The following is a 15,131-nucleotide window of genomic DNA, read 5'->3' on the forward strand; positions in this document are numbered from 1 at the left end:
CTTATGGGGTGGTTGGTTTTTTTTTTCCCTGAGGAAATTATTTTGAATTGAATGGGAGTTCTTTATTTCAGGGTATAATAGTTCATTACAGGCTATTGTCTGCATCTTTGAAGTGTTGAAGTTGTAGGAAGGTTAAATTTCATGTGATTGATCTTCTGATCCCATTTAAATCGGTTTTATTACTTGTTTTATCACTGCTAGCAAGGGGTGGACCCTGTGCTGAAAACCAAAAAGGTAGACTCTTGTGTCTGCATGAAATCACTGAGAAGTAGAAAGAAATTCAACCCATAATTAAAAATGCTACAGGGTAATGGAGCCCAGTCTCCTCAGAAATTTTGTCTGCAGTTGCACCACTTTCTGCCCAGCATATCACTGTGCTATTAAAAGCCAAACCAGATTAAGCTACTTTTTTAAACTTTGAGTCTTTAAAATTCATGTCAGCATAGCTTGATTACCTTCCTTAGTTCAAGTAACTCACATGCTTTAAACAACCTTGCAATCCTGAAATGACAAAAAAACCCCACAACTGTACCAAACTCTGAGCTCATTTCCAACAGTGCAGAAGTAATGGATGAAGGTGGTGCTGAGGGGTGACCTCATTCACATTTATAAAGATGTGAAGGGTGAGTGTCAGGAGGATGGAGCCAGGCTCTGCTCAGTGATGTCCAGTCATAGGACTAGGAGCAATGGGTGCAAGCTGGAGCATATGAGGTTCTTCCTAAACATAAGGAAACACTTTTTCATTGTGAGGGTGACAGAACCCTGAAACAGTCTGCCCAGAAAGGCTGTGGAGTGTCCTTCTCTGGAGATGGTCAATGCATTCCTGTGTGACCTATTCTAGGTGATCCTGCTCTGGCAGGGGGGTTGGACTACATGATCTTTTGAGGACCCTTCCAACCCCTAACATTCTGTGATTCTGTGATTTAGCATTACTAGTTTCCAAACACAGTTAAGCCAGTCATCTCTCTGAAGGAAACAATCACAAATAGCTTAAGAGTGTCAATCTACAGACTTACACTGATAAAAGTAAAAGACAAATTCATACTGGAGTAGCTGGCACTTGGGTGCAAAGTAGCTCACCTCAATATTCATGATACCTGTAGAAACAGATCACACTGTAAATGTGATTGCACCTGCCTCTTCATTTTGGAAAGAAAGGGGAAAAAAAGTGTGCTGCATTACCTGCCAAACTAATACTGGAATGCTAAGGTTAATTTAATATATGATAATACATTGTTATGAAGAGCAGTCAAGGTCTGTAGGTAATTTGTAGGAGGAGCAAGTATCGTTGCAATCAGCTGGATGAAGCTTTACTTTAATACAGCTCTGTGTCACTTTTCCCCTCAAATCATCAGCTTAAACCTTTTCAGTTCCAAGAAAGCTAGTGCACATCCAGCAAACATATGGCTTGGGGATATATATACACATACTGTCTGCATGAGCTGGTGTTTTTTTTACCTCAGAAGGCATTATGGTCTTTGTAATTTAGATGCAGCTCCCAGGAAAGCTTAAGTGTTGGCATTTTGCTTTGTTTATAAAAGCAGCCGAGAATGTTTGCAGAATGTTACTTCCATGTTAAACCTGTTTCTTTCAGAAAGTTAAATTGACCTCCCTATTCTTTCACAAAGACCACAGCGTGATACTGTCTTGGATGCAGTGGAGAAGAATATAAATATTTGAACAGAATACTTTTATGAGGAAAAACTGAATCAAACTGCTCACAGTTATGCCTAAAGGTGTCGAGAGGGTCTTCACTTGCTGCAAAAAGGGAAGAATGTAGGTATATCAAGTAGAATTTATGCTGAAAATAGTGCTCCCCACAGTTTCTGAAACAGCTGGAGGGAGAAGCCAACCTAATTCTGCCATGACAGCTGCCTACATTGATATTTTATCCTCTTGTTGGCGCCTAATCTCTTAGTATGGCTTGATTGTAGTCTTCCTGTATTATTTCTTAAGCTTTCCTCATTTGCCTGTACGAAGTGTGTTTGCTCTCTTTGACACAAGCTGTGGTACATGTGGGCCTCTGACACTGTCACTTCAAAGAGACAGAAGACGTGGGCAGGATGCTGCCAGCTACACACTAAACAGTCACAGTTGTGGTAAACTAAGTATCAAGAAAGCCACTTGGTGAATGGAACAATTAATGTACCTTTGCATTTCCTCCTTGTTATGTTTTTTGGGTGGATGTCTGTAAGAATGAAGGCATTTATTAACATAAGTTCTCTCTAGTTGACTGTTGCAGTGTTTTAAAATTCACTGTTCCCCTAAAGGTTTTCTGGTAGAGAAAAAGGTCACTACAGAGCACTTGAGCTTACTCCACTATAGGCTTGCTTTCTTACTTTCCTCTCGTGGATGCTATCAAGACAGTTTGTAGATTTACAGGGGTCCATAGACCAGATGAAAACCACTCTCCAGCCTTGCAGTGAGACACATAAACCCTGTCAATTTAGATGGTATGTGCAGGTTTTATCTACATGACAGCCTTAATGGCCAAGGGATAGGAGGAGAGCAGAAAACACAGATGCCGGTGCTTGGTGTGGCTGGCTGGAAGGGGCCATATGGACCTCAGCATGAGCGGCACTGGAGAAGCTCTGATGTGGGCTGCTCTCCAAGGTGCCATGGCCAGGCTCCTGGTGCAGCCGGGGATACGCACCGGTGGCTGCCGGGCTGGCTGCATCACAGCCACGTGTGGCTGAACTACTGTGGGGAGACAGGGCAGAGCCGGAGCACCTAATGGGCAGGTTACGACTGAAGTTGAACCTGGAACAGGACGAAGGCTCTGTGTTGGGCTGCAAAGGGAAGCTAGGATAAAGGCCAAGCTATGGCCTCGCATCCCGTCGCCGTGGCTGGGGCCCGTCTCGGGCAAAGCGTCCGCCCCGCCGCCTGCCCAAGGCACTGAGCCCCAGTGGGCAACCCTGTGCCAGCTCATACCTGCTAAGGCTGCGGCACGGCCGGCGGTGCCGGGCGCGGCGGGTTCTGGCGAGGCAGCGCCGCCTCCGCCGGGAGCTCCGGGCGGAGCCTTCCCTCCTTTCCGTCCTCCCTCCCCCGGCTCCCTGAGCGCCCCGAGGCAGCGCCGGCTGCCTGCGCCGCTTGCTCCGCTGGGAGAAGGAGGAGGCGCCCCGAGCCACCGGCGCTGGGAGCAAAGCAAATAACAGTTCAGAGCACTGGGCGCCTTTCGGAGGGCAACACCCATGTCCCACAAGCAGGGTATCTGGAAACGCTCCCCTTCCCCTGGTCCTCCCTGGTCCCCACTCATCTCTCCGTTCCCTCCTCTGCCCTCTGCATCTCTCCTTCCCACTCCGGCTCTGCTTCTCCCCTCCGCAGCCCTCTCCCCCATCTCCCTTCTTCAGCCCTCTCCCGCTGGCCCTGTGTGCCCCCGACTGACTCTACCTTTCCTCCCTGCCCAGTTGGCGGCCCTCCCGGCGAGAGCGCGGTTGACTGGTGCCTCTACCAGCTCAATGGAGCAGCTGAGTTTGAGGTCTCTGAAGGTGAGTACGGGGGTGCTGAGGTGGGGTGCATCCCCTCGACCACTGCCCAAGCTGACAACGTGCAGAGAAACGTGGCTCGCAGGCGGGAGAGTGGCAGAGCCTGGCAGCTGTCCGGGGCAGCTGGGGCAGTGAAGATGATGCAGTGGGCCCAGGACAGCAGGGGTGGCAGGGGGTGCCACCAATGGTTTGCATGTGCTGGTCCTTGTGTTAGTGTCTTGGCTGGTTTTGTTTTGGTATTTTTTCTCGAAAAAGTTGTGTTTTGCAGCTAGCAGCCTAGTGGCTTCTGCACCAGCCCTCTCTGGCCTTAGTGTAAGGTGTGAGGGAGGCTGCAGAGTACCTGCTGAAAAGTTCTCTGGCCCCCTCTCTCAAACTTTGAAGAGAGAGGTGACCTAGAAGGTTTTATTTGTAAGTATTCTGTGATCAGGAAAGGAACAGCCTTTAGGTACCCAGACAAGAAAGCCTCCCCTCTCTCTCTGTATCATACATGATTTTGAAAATGCAGAATATTTAGACTTAGGTGCCAACCTGTATTTTTCCAATATGCCAGATGTGGAATGTGCAATGCCCTTGAACATGTTGCAGTGTCTGTTTTCAGTGAGTTAGGCAGAGCTAGGACTTCATTTCAATATTTTGGTCTGTTGGTGTTAACACATTTCTGAGAGAAGTGCATTTACTGTTTGCAAGGGCTTAAAAATGTATCACAAGTTTGGCTGGACTGAAAAACTTTCCAGTACTGAGGGAAGTGAGGCACTGTGATAGACTTGCTTCAGGTTACACATTAGGGAAAGCTTTTCAGTAGTGAAGCACTAGAAATGTACAGGGTAGGTAGACAATGAAATCTCACTCACTCCAGGTATTTAAGGTTTGTTTCACAAATATGGCTTAAAGTTGCAAAGCTACAGATCTTGCTTTGGGGCAGGTAGATAGACTACCTGTTTTGGTCTCTTTTAATTCTATTCTTTGTGATTCTGTGGGATGTGAAGTTTTGTGCTACGTCTTGTGTTTTGCTGTTTATAGAAGTGATTTAAACCCCAATGTATTAAGCTACAGCTACAGTTTATTTGCCCCCTCCTCCAGTTATTCCATGGTGGGTATATTTCAAGGCATACTCAATGCTGTGTGTAATTACACACACTTGCATACTTAAGCATTTCTCAAAGTATGTTGTGATTTTGTGCCTACATGATGGTTTTTTTTTGGTGAAACTGCATATCAAACCAGATGTGATGACGATAGGTGGGGGTGGAAATTACATCCGTGTGAGGGAGTGTAACGAGTGAGTGACAGCATTTTGTAGGCATCATAGAATGTTGAAAACAAGCTTTAGGTTGGCATTTACTTTCATTTAAATATTTGAATGAGCAGAATATGCTTAACTTTGTCTGGGTAAATAACAGTCTTTCAGCACTGCTTTATGACTAATATTGTCTTCTTGACAGATGTTTTATTCCTTTGATTTATGGGATCTTTATTTTCTTCTTCACATGACACAATGTTAAAAATTAGTTTCCTAACCTTGATTTCCCTTCTCTTTACACTGCAATTTATGGGATGCCCAGTTTTACTCCATGACAAGTGGAAAACTTAGGTGTTATCTTTGCTCTGCATGGGAATATGTGATAATCCAGAGGGTAGGAAACAGGCTGAAGCAGTGTTATTTGGTCACACCAGCTGTAGAATCAAAGCCATCTTCAGGTTGTAAGCCCTGTTTATATTAGTAGGTTTCTTTATAAATACGACATGCATTTTGCATGTTGTGGATTAAATACCACTGGTGTTTAGGAAGATGTACTGCAAGATCCTCCTCACGCTTCACACAAGTGAAGAAGAACCTTTTAAAGAAAGGACCACTGTGGCAGGTGGCTTGGCCTCGTTTGCATGTGAGTGTTTTGATTAAAGTCTAAACATTTCCCTTTGTTGAAGTTTGCTTCTAAAACAGTGTCAGTTGCACAAAGCTAAACAGACTCCTTGACTTCCAATACTTAGTTACTTCTTTTCTATCCCAGATCTTTCTACTTTTCAAAAAGGTCACAGCTGTTGTGATTGCAGCTGCATTGTTTAGGACTACCTGACCATGGACAGGACGAATTAATCTATATTAAATATTACTGTGTGTTTATTCAGATATGTATCTGGATAGATAAACATTTACACATTAATGTTTGAAGTTCTTGTGAGTCCTCTGGGCACCTCTCGCTGCTTTTGCTATTGAATGCATGCCACTGCCCCGTGGTGCTCTTGTTAGACTTCAGAATTGTGTTCTGCAACATTTCTTTCTTGGACTAAGAAAGAAAATTATGCTTTTTCTAAAATTAGATGTGTTAGATGAAAAACATTCATTTACATAACAGAAAAGCAAAGCTGCACATTTGAAATGCAAGGAAAAATAGAGCATAGTAAGTAAAACATCTCAATCAAAGCCAAGATAATCATGTTTGATTTAGTCTTGTTGCCTTGAAACAAAACTCTGTTTCAAATATTGCTACTTCTATAATTAATGCCCAATGCAAAATATATTTTAGTCATGCTAAAGATCTGAAAGTGCTTTACTCACATTAAGTGCAGCCTCAGGAAAGCTGTATGGAGAATTGTATTAAAGTATCCAATTTCCAGGCTAGCAAAATGAAATATAAAAGTTAAGGATGTGATTTCTATAGAAACATCTGAAAAGTCAAATCTTGTACTGTTTGTCAAGACTATGTAGTGGACTGTTAACAGGACTGTTTATTCTAGACTCTGTTTTAAGTTCCAAATCACAGTAGCTTCTTGCAAACTTTCCATGAGCTGAAGCATGTTTGAAGTATTTTGTGCTGTAAATTGTAAGCGGGCATTATGTTGTTCCAGGCAATCTTTTCATATAATCATTACTGAATGAAAAGTGAGTAAAAAAGGTCATACTTTTAGTTTTCCCTCTCAAAGTTAGCTCACCAGAGACTTGGAAGTAGTTTACTATGTGAATTTTCTTTTCATCCATTTTGTAACTTTAAGCATGGCTGAAAGCCCTGTAAACTGTTACTGCCTTGTGAATTGTGATGTGAACTTTCCTGTTGCTTCCCTTATGCTGCTCTGGTATCATCTTTTGTTTCTGAGTGATTTGAAGAGATCCATTGAGTAGATAAAATGGATCAGATATTGTTGTTTCATGGTAAAGGTGCATTTGAATAATGCACAATTTGAAGGAACCAGAAAATGTGAGAGCTGATGAATGCAAATTTAATCAGTCAGGTTTATCTGCAATAGCTGTTTGTTTGCTGTAGTTTTCAACCAAAGACAATAAATCTGGATTTGGTTTGGTACTGTCTTTCCCATTATTACAGAAATTCCATGGAAAGCAATGTGATTGCACAAGCTTACAGTTGAAGTAATGTCCTTGTGAGTCATGCCATCATTAGTGAGGTCTAATTAAACAGGAAGGCTCCATCTGCAGATGCTTTCTCATCTCAGTTGTTTTTTGACTAAACCAAGCAATTGATTTTTCCTTGATTTCTTAGACTAAAGGCATGGTAGCAGTGCCTTTCTTAACACTTCATGATTTGCCATTTCTTTTGGGATATGATCATGGGTGGATGTTGCATTTCCCTGAGGCCTTAGTTGGATGGGTGTGCTTTGCAGTTCTGGGCTTCCACTTTATCCAGAGATGTAGCATGGTGAACTGTGCTGCTTCTGCACCCTGCAATTCTAAGTTTCTTCAAAGGAAGTTGAGGTGCTTGGAAGGGACTGGTGTACCTCTTGTCTCTCCCCAGCATACTTTTAGGATCCTAGCAGCTTGCATGCAGCACTGCAAGGTGTCTCTTGTGTGCACTGGAATATACCCTCTGATCCATGTATGTGGATGATACTGTTATTCCAGTTTTACTTCATACAACCTTGTTTATACATTCACTAACTCCCTGTATTTAATCCTTCTTTATATTACAGGCACTTGTGTTGGTAAACTCTCAGTGATGTCTGGGAACTGCTGCAATGCAGAGAAGGGCTCCTGACTGAAAAATGTTATCATACTTTGTTCCCTTTATGACATTATAGGTAGCTGTGTAAGACCAAATCCAGTAAAAGGCTCTTTACAAGAACATGTGGGTATTTGATTATGCTTCTATTTGTGGCTGCGCAATCTGATGTTGTTTCAACATGAAAAGTTCAGCATGGTAGTCAAAAAGGAAGGATTAAGGTTGATTGAAATTATATTTATTCATATGATAGATTTGCTTCTGGTGGTACTTACCTACAATAACAGTCCATTTGGTGATGTTTTTATCTGTTGTTCATGGAGTCTTTATTTAGGCCTGGCAAGAGTTTTGTAAGGTTACTATAAATAAAGACCTGTTGAATGACAATAAAATACCGGAAAATATATGTACTTGTTATGAAAAGGAAAAGTTGAGTGGCTTATTGATGTTTCTCCTTTGTTGATTCCTAGTTTGTGTGTTTTGCTTAAGAGTTGGTTCGTTTTTTATGGAATAAATGAAGTAAGTACATTCAGATGATTTAATTGCAATGATTTATGAAATCCTTGATTTCACAGAGTTGCTGTTGAAACTTAATATCGCTGCTAGAGAGAGTGTTTTCACCTTTGTAAATATCTGGCTGGAGATGTTCACTCTTTTTCTGTAACCTGGAAAGTGGTGTTGCTGTTTAGATGAAATTTGAAAATGAACAACTGAGTAAGCTTGTTTTAACCTGATTGTTCACATTTTCATGTCCTTTTCAAGGACTCCACTCACTCCCTCTAACATGGCGCACTTGCTTAGCTGATTCACTGGCACTTTGATGCCAGGACTTGCAGCCTTCATCATCTTCGTTTCCAGGATGTGTTCTTCAGCCAGCTGCCTTTTTACTCTCTAATCTCCCATTGATCCTTTTTCTTTCCTTCCAGTTTGCCCATTTTAATGTCTTTACTTACACATTCTACAGGGTTTTCTCGGTTTTGTTGGTTTCCTTGGCTTTGGTTTCACTTTCCCATTGTCCTCTGTAACTCTTCTCTTTGCTAAGGGGATTGTGGGGGGGTCTTAGCCCACTGACTGTTCGAGAGTATGGCAAAGGGGTGTCCCCTCTGTGTCATTGGAAGCCTGCCATTTGCAGCAGGTGCCTGCACAGCAAATTTTAGCTCTTTTCCCTCTATCTCTCTCTCTTTCCAGGTCTACGAGGCTTACCATTTTATGTGATGCTTTCAGTTCCATCCAAATAACTCCTGGCAATTTTGGCTTTATCCATGCTTGAATGATCAGAATTTCCTTGGGTGTTTCAGTTGGGTGCATCCTTTGAGATGCACTTGGTATACATATCATGAAAGATGAAATCACACTGCTGTGTGCCTGATTATGCAGGTATTAGCAAGTCAAGGATCACGCTTTCAAGTTACCTAGTCCAGAATTTAACAGGGACATTTTTTATGCTCCCTCTTTCTCATTAAATATTCAATATATGTTGTGAATTTGTTTTCAATAATAACACTGGTGAAGTAAACAGTGATTTCATTGGGGCCACAAATTTGCCCTTCAGACTAATTTTTGTATTTAAGTCAAGCATTGTCATTCAGCTTGAATAGTGATGGACAATTTAAAGTGTACAGAATTGCCTGTGGTTCCAGCTGGGATGCAGAAAAATCACCAGGTCTTCACAAAGCCTCCCCTTCCATTATAGGTCAAGTGAGAAAGCCAAGGTTTCTTTAAGGAGCTGAATTTTATATAGGGATACAGAGTACTCATTTTCTGATCTTTCCAATTCCAGTTTATGAATGTGTGCAAAAATTGCCCTAGCTGTCTTGGAGAATGAATAGCTGATGTGCAGAGAGGGTTTTTTCTACTATGCCATTTTTGCCTGTCAAGGCTAAAAAAAATTCCAAGAGGGTAAGATCCTGTGTCAAGAGTTGCAACCCAGTAGCTTAACTTCCGCAGATGGGAGTTCAGGAGTCATGTTGCAGGCCATATGGGTGGGAAACTGACCTGCTGTTAATATTCTTATTTATCAGTTCTTTTCTGTGAAGTGCAGTAATATGCAGAGAGATTTAGAGCACTCACTCAGTGTCTTTTCTTTTCATATCTGTGCTGTCTGATGAAAAACTTCCCAAATGACAGCAAACTATTCAGAGGTTTCAACAGCCTTTCTCTCCTAGTATGCTACTCAGATACAAGCTCCTTATTCAAACTATATTGTCAGTAGCTCTCATCTTGCAAGTCTCTGTGTGATCACCTAATGGTATATGACCAAACCCCCGAATGGGGAGAGGTGTTACTAGCCGGATTCTGCATCTTGCCATTGAAGTTGAATTGCCGTTGTTTGGTGATCCAGAAGAGGGAGCTACCTCATAAATTTCTAGCAGTCTGGAACTTAACAAAGTCTCCTCCAAAACGCCTCAGGGATTTATTTATTTATTTAAAAACATTTTGTTGTTGTTGTTTTTGTTTGAAGACTTGAGCTGCAGGTTTTGTGTGATGCCTTTTCTGTCACGCAGTTCATAGCTTGCTTGGTTATGAGGACGTCCTTAGTTTAATTATTTGGCTTCCTTCAGTTTTCAGTCCCAGTTCAGTGTTTACCTGTAAACATTGTGTTTGTGTAATGCCCTGAAACCTTTAGTTGATTTGATTGCAGTCCCTTTTGTTTAAGTTGCTGGATCTTTTTAAACATTGATGTTTTAGACTAGCATGCCATGGATGTTCATAGATGTCTTCTGTACCGTGGTGGCTGGCTTTTGCCCCAGCGGAACACCCACCTTTTAGAAGCAGAAGCTAAGGAGACCTTGTGGGTCTGCCAGCTGCATTGGGAGTGTAGCTGTGTAGTGATGTTCCTTCAGAAAGGTGTTACCAAGCCTCAAGAACTTTGTAATTTTATGTTGCTTTTTTGGTTTGTCCTTCTTAGTATGTTCCTTTACAGTGACTAAAAATCTGACTTAAAATGTAATACTCACATTGACTTTTCTGGAAGCAGCAACTGTGCAATGCAATTTATTTCAGTTTAAAAATACTGCAATATTAACTTGGTATTTCCACTTTCTAACCTGATTATTTTTTTGAGGCATATTTCCAACAATAAAATGTGTTAAAGGACTTGACTCCTTTTTTCCAGATCATGTCAAAACATGAAATGTACTAGTGGAGAAATAGTAAGAAAAATATTTTGAGTTGAGGAAATTGACCTCAAAGTTTGAGCTTCTTTCTTCCACTATGAGACAATCAGTTCTGCTAAAGAACATTTCTAGCAGTGCTAAAAGGCTGTCTCTCTCTGCTGTGCTGAGGTGAGCTTCTGTAGCAGTTTGTGACCTGCATTACGTGTTAAATGTCAATCTTCAATAATCTTATGGCAGAAATCACTTCCTTTTACTGTGTGTTCATAAAACACCCAGAGCAGTGCCTGTGCTGGCTGGGGCCAGGCAATGCTGACTTTGACAGTCCTGTCACACTTGCAAGGCACACTCACTGACAAAGAAGCTGCAAAGCATCTGACAAGTGTGTGTGTGTATATAATATCTGTATCTGTGCTCTCACCAAATGCCTGAAAGAGGGCATGTCCTCAAACTCTGTGGTTAGAAAGTGATCAAATAAAGGAACATTGCAAACCCCCAAACTTCTAATGACATCATCACATACAGCTGTTTCTACAGGTACCCTGCCACATTTGACTCACAGGTTTTATGTGGCTCTGTTTTTCTCCTTGTGCTTGCAGTATGAGAATAATTGGAGCTCTGTACTTCTCCAGACTTGGAGCTGCCTGTTGTTTCTTTTGATAATAGCTAACTTTGTAACCATCCATCTAGGCTCTTTTTTTCCTTTTCTTGGAAAAACACAGCAAATGCTTACCTATGTTAATGTAACATTTGAGTTCAGACGATAGCACGAGTCAAGAAATTAAAAGGTATAGTTCCCACAGCAACCATAATTCAACCTCATTGCTGTGAAAGCACAAAAAGCCCACACCAAATACCATGTGGAATACTGCATATATGCAAGTGTGTGAGATGCAGTTGCTAGGAGAGCCATAAATCTTATTTTCCAGACCTATTTAGAATCACATTTTTTATCTATTACTTGTATTTTATTGAAAAAGAGTAATGAAGAACTGAGGAGAAGAGGCCAGTTGGGTTAGCGACTCTTTTGCTTTCTTGTAGCACACAAACAATATATTATCTTGCTATCTCTGCCTTTCTGTCAAGTTTTCCTCTATTTCTGAGTAATATTGAATATGAAACAGAATCTGCCCTTCTTCCTTATCTGATTCTATTTTTTTCTCTTTGTTAGCCTATTGCTGAATTAAAGCTAATGAGATTATTTGTTTGCCTACCAAGCACAAAACCCTCAAACATTTATCTGCATGTAGTCATACATCTTGTTATTCAACCACAGCCACAGCTTAAGGTTCCATTAGAAAATAGAGCATGTGGAGTATGTTTTTTTTTCAATGTCTGTTAGAAGTCTTTTGCTTTCTTTGTCTACCAGCTAAGTCTGCCAGTTCCTTGGTTTGGTCATGTTAGACATGTTTCGTTGCTGTCACAGCAAAGAGAAAATTATAGCATAAACCAGATTGGAAGAGACCTTCAAGATACATAGAATAGAATACATAGAATAAACCAGGTTGGAAGAGACCTTCAAGTTCACCACGTCCAACCTATCAACCAATCAAACACCACCCAAACAACTAACCCACGGCACCAAGCACCCCATCAAGTCTCCTCCTGAAAACCTCCAGTGATGGCGACTCCACCACCTCCCCAGGCAGCCCATTCCAATGTGCAATCACTCTTTCTGTATAGAACTTTTTCCTCACTCATTGCATCCAACTTATCATCCAACACCACCTAATCAACTAAACCATGCAACCAAACACCCTATCAAGTCTCCTCCTGAACACCTCCAATGATGATGACTCCACCACCTCCCCGGGCAGCCCACTCCAACGGGCAATCTCTCTGTGTAGAACTTCTTCCTAACCTCCAGCCTAAACCTCCCCTGGTGCAGCATGAGACTGTGTCCTCTTCTGGTGCTGGTTGCCTGGGAGAAGAGACCAACATCCACTTGTCTACAACCTCCCTTCAGGTAGTTGTAGAGAGCAATAAGGTCCTCCCCATCTTTGTTGCCCTTCTCTGGATGCTTTCCAGCAAGTCAACATCCTTCCTAAACTGAGGGGCCCAGAACTGGACACGGTACTCAAGATGTAGCCTAACCAGTGCAGTGTACAGGGGCAGAATGACCTCCCTGCTCCTGCTGGCCACACTGTTCCTGATGCAGGCCAGGATGCCATTGGGCCCTCTTGGCTGCCTGGGCACACTGCAGACTCATGTTCAGCCTACCATCGACCAGAACCCCCAGGTCCCTCTCTGCCTGGCCGCTCTCCAGCCACCCTGACCCCAGCCTATAAGAGATGGAAGTGTCCTTGGTTTGAAATCAGAAATGTGTAAATATTTCAGTTGTGACACTTCCTTGGCACAGAGGAGGGTTTATAAATAATACTTTATACAGAATTTCCAGAAGTTGCTTGGCTGAAATATCTGTGTGGTATATTTCATAACCTTTGAGATCTGGTCAGTGGAGAATGAGGCTCTGATGTTCTCCTGTGGGTATATTAGGTCCCACTCCCGTGAGTAATTGTTAGAGCTGTAGGAACCATGATTATTTGTAAAAAAATTCCCTTTGACTGAGGCATGTGCTAATACCTCATCATTTATTTGAACAACAACAAAAAGTTTAACATAGCTATATCTCAGCACTCATTAAAAAAAAGAAAAAAGGAAGTGACACAGGACAGGGAAGGTTAATGATGAGAATTTCTCTGCAGTAAACTACAAAAAATTTAATTTGACCTTCATCTAGTTTCTACTAGACTGATTTTTCTCAGCCCTCCATCAGATCATGGCTTGCAATATGAACCCTTTTATGGCTAGTCTGGGCAGAGCTGAAAGACTGATTGGCTGTGAAAATGTTCTCCTTGGAAAATCTTTGGATTCTGCCCTTCCTGGATAGATAGGCAATCTGCTCCAGGAAACCTGTTTTGACAGTGCCTGTTATCTCTGCCAGGCAGCGTTCTGGAGGGACCACTGCAGCCTACCTCAAAGCCAGGGTTAGCCCTCTGCTTTCCCAGAGCTTTCATTCTTCTGTTCTTTTTGGTTCAGAAACTAGTTTTGAACTGCACACACACTAGTGTACGTGTTTCAAGTTGTTTATATGAAATGCAGATTTCCTTGTGTAAGGGTTTATAAAAGTTTGAACTCCATCTGCAAATTAAAACATCCCCAATGGCTCCACAATTTGTTAATAGATAAATGCAGAAAGATTAGTTAATTTCTGGCTGCCATCTAATCAAGAGTTGGTTTAGTCTTTCCACAGGGATTTCGCTGTTTCTGAATGCTATGAAATGAGTAAGGGGACTGGGAATTGTGAGTCATGGGAATTCTTCAAGGGGCAGGCAGAGTGCTGGAATTTGAGTGAAATCCTGGGTTAAAAATTGATTCATAAGGCCCATAACCTGACCCCCTCAATAAAGTGAATATCTAGGGTATAGATTTAGTATGAGGACTGTGTTGTAGTCTGAAGTCTGCAATGACATTTCTTGCTCCAGTGTATCTAGCTAATATTTTGAGGCTTTCCAAAAGTGTAAATACTTTCAAGTGTGCTTTAATTTTCTTCCTTTTACCCTCTTATCTTGTGGTGTTAGTATTTGAACTGAAATAAATAAGGGCAAACTTCAAGAACTGCATTGGGATGATTTGGAAAACAGCTAAAGATTCCATTTGAAATTAAGCTATTGCTAGTAATAGTGACGCATAAACAGACACAGGGTCCAGAGAGCACTGAAGTTTGCATTCACTTTTCAGTGCAAGTTGATCAATAACAGTGTTGCAGGGTGATTTAGTGCACTCATATGCTATTATTTTATGTAATTAATCGCTCTGCTTTTGGGCCCCGGGGAAGTGCAATGCACAGTCGATACTGTCATGGTTTGCTGGTGATCTTGGTGACCTCATTTTGTTTTGAGGTGATGGGCTCCCTGTGGGACAGAGTGGCTGAGCAGGGGAACTGCTTTCTGTGCAGTGGCAGAAGTTCCTGGTATTGTGGACAAGGTAATAGTTTCATCAGTTGCTAACATTGTAGGAGAAGGTTGGTGCCACTCAACCAATACTTACATTTTCCCTCAAGTGTGGATCTTCCTGTGCGCACGTGTGGCCCCAGAGACATGGATTTCCTCATGGAACGCAGGACTTTGATGAAAGTGGATGGCCATGTCACCTCACAGTTCTCAGTGGAGAAGAAAATCTTCCTCAGTGGGATTAAAACCATCTGCTTGCGTCATGGGCTGTTAGGTGTGAGATACGATTTGACTTTGTTAGTTGCCATGAGTAGATGAAGGGTTAGTGTGCAGAATACACTGTCCCATCTGTTAGGGATTTTGGGTAATTTCTCTTCATCTGAAAATATTAATTTTTGTTGATTGTAATTAGATGGAAAGAATTAATGAAAAGTTTTTGCAATTTTTCAGTTTGTTTGTTTGTTTCCAGAATTTAGAGTATTTTAACCACTCTTTGCAGTCATTTATTGTGTCATCCAGTCAAAATTACCAGAGAGATGTTTGAATCATGTTTGGTAACTCTGATGTGGAGGAGTTGTTAGTGCTCTGCTGCTGTGGCTGGTAGTAAACTTCCTTTTACAGTACTGTATT

General features: G+C 41.9%; 1 protein-coding gene across 1 annotated transcript in view; it reads left to right on the forward strand.

Annotated features, from left to right (window-relative positions):
• The first annotated feature begins 3,104 nt into the window (after positions 1-3,104).
• Positions 3,105-15,131, forward strand: part of PPP2R2C (protein phosphatase 2 regulatory subunit Bgamma) — a 154,061-nt gene continuing 142,034 nt past the window's right edge. The window contains exons 1-2 of the mRNA XM_054172456.1: positions 3,105-3,207; positions 3,408-3,488. Coding sequence (XP_054028431.1) covers positions 3,192-3,207; positions 3,408-3,488 — 97 coding nt within the window. The 5' untranslated portion in view covers positions 3,105-3,191. The remainder of the gene's footprint in view (positions 3,208-3,407; positions 3,489-15,131) is intronic.

This window comes from Dryobates pubescens, chromosome 23 (assembly GCF_014839835.1).
Source record: "Dryobates pubescens isolate bDryPub1 chromosome 23, bDryPub1.pri, whole genome shotgun sequence".
NCBI classification, from domain to species: domain Eukaryota; kingdom Metazoa; phylum Chordata; class Aves; order Piciformes; family Picidae; genus Dryobates; species Dryobates pubescens.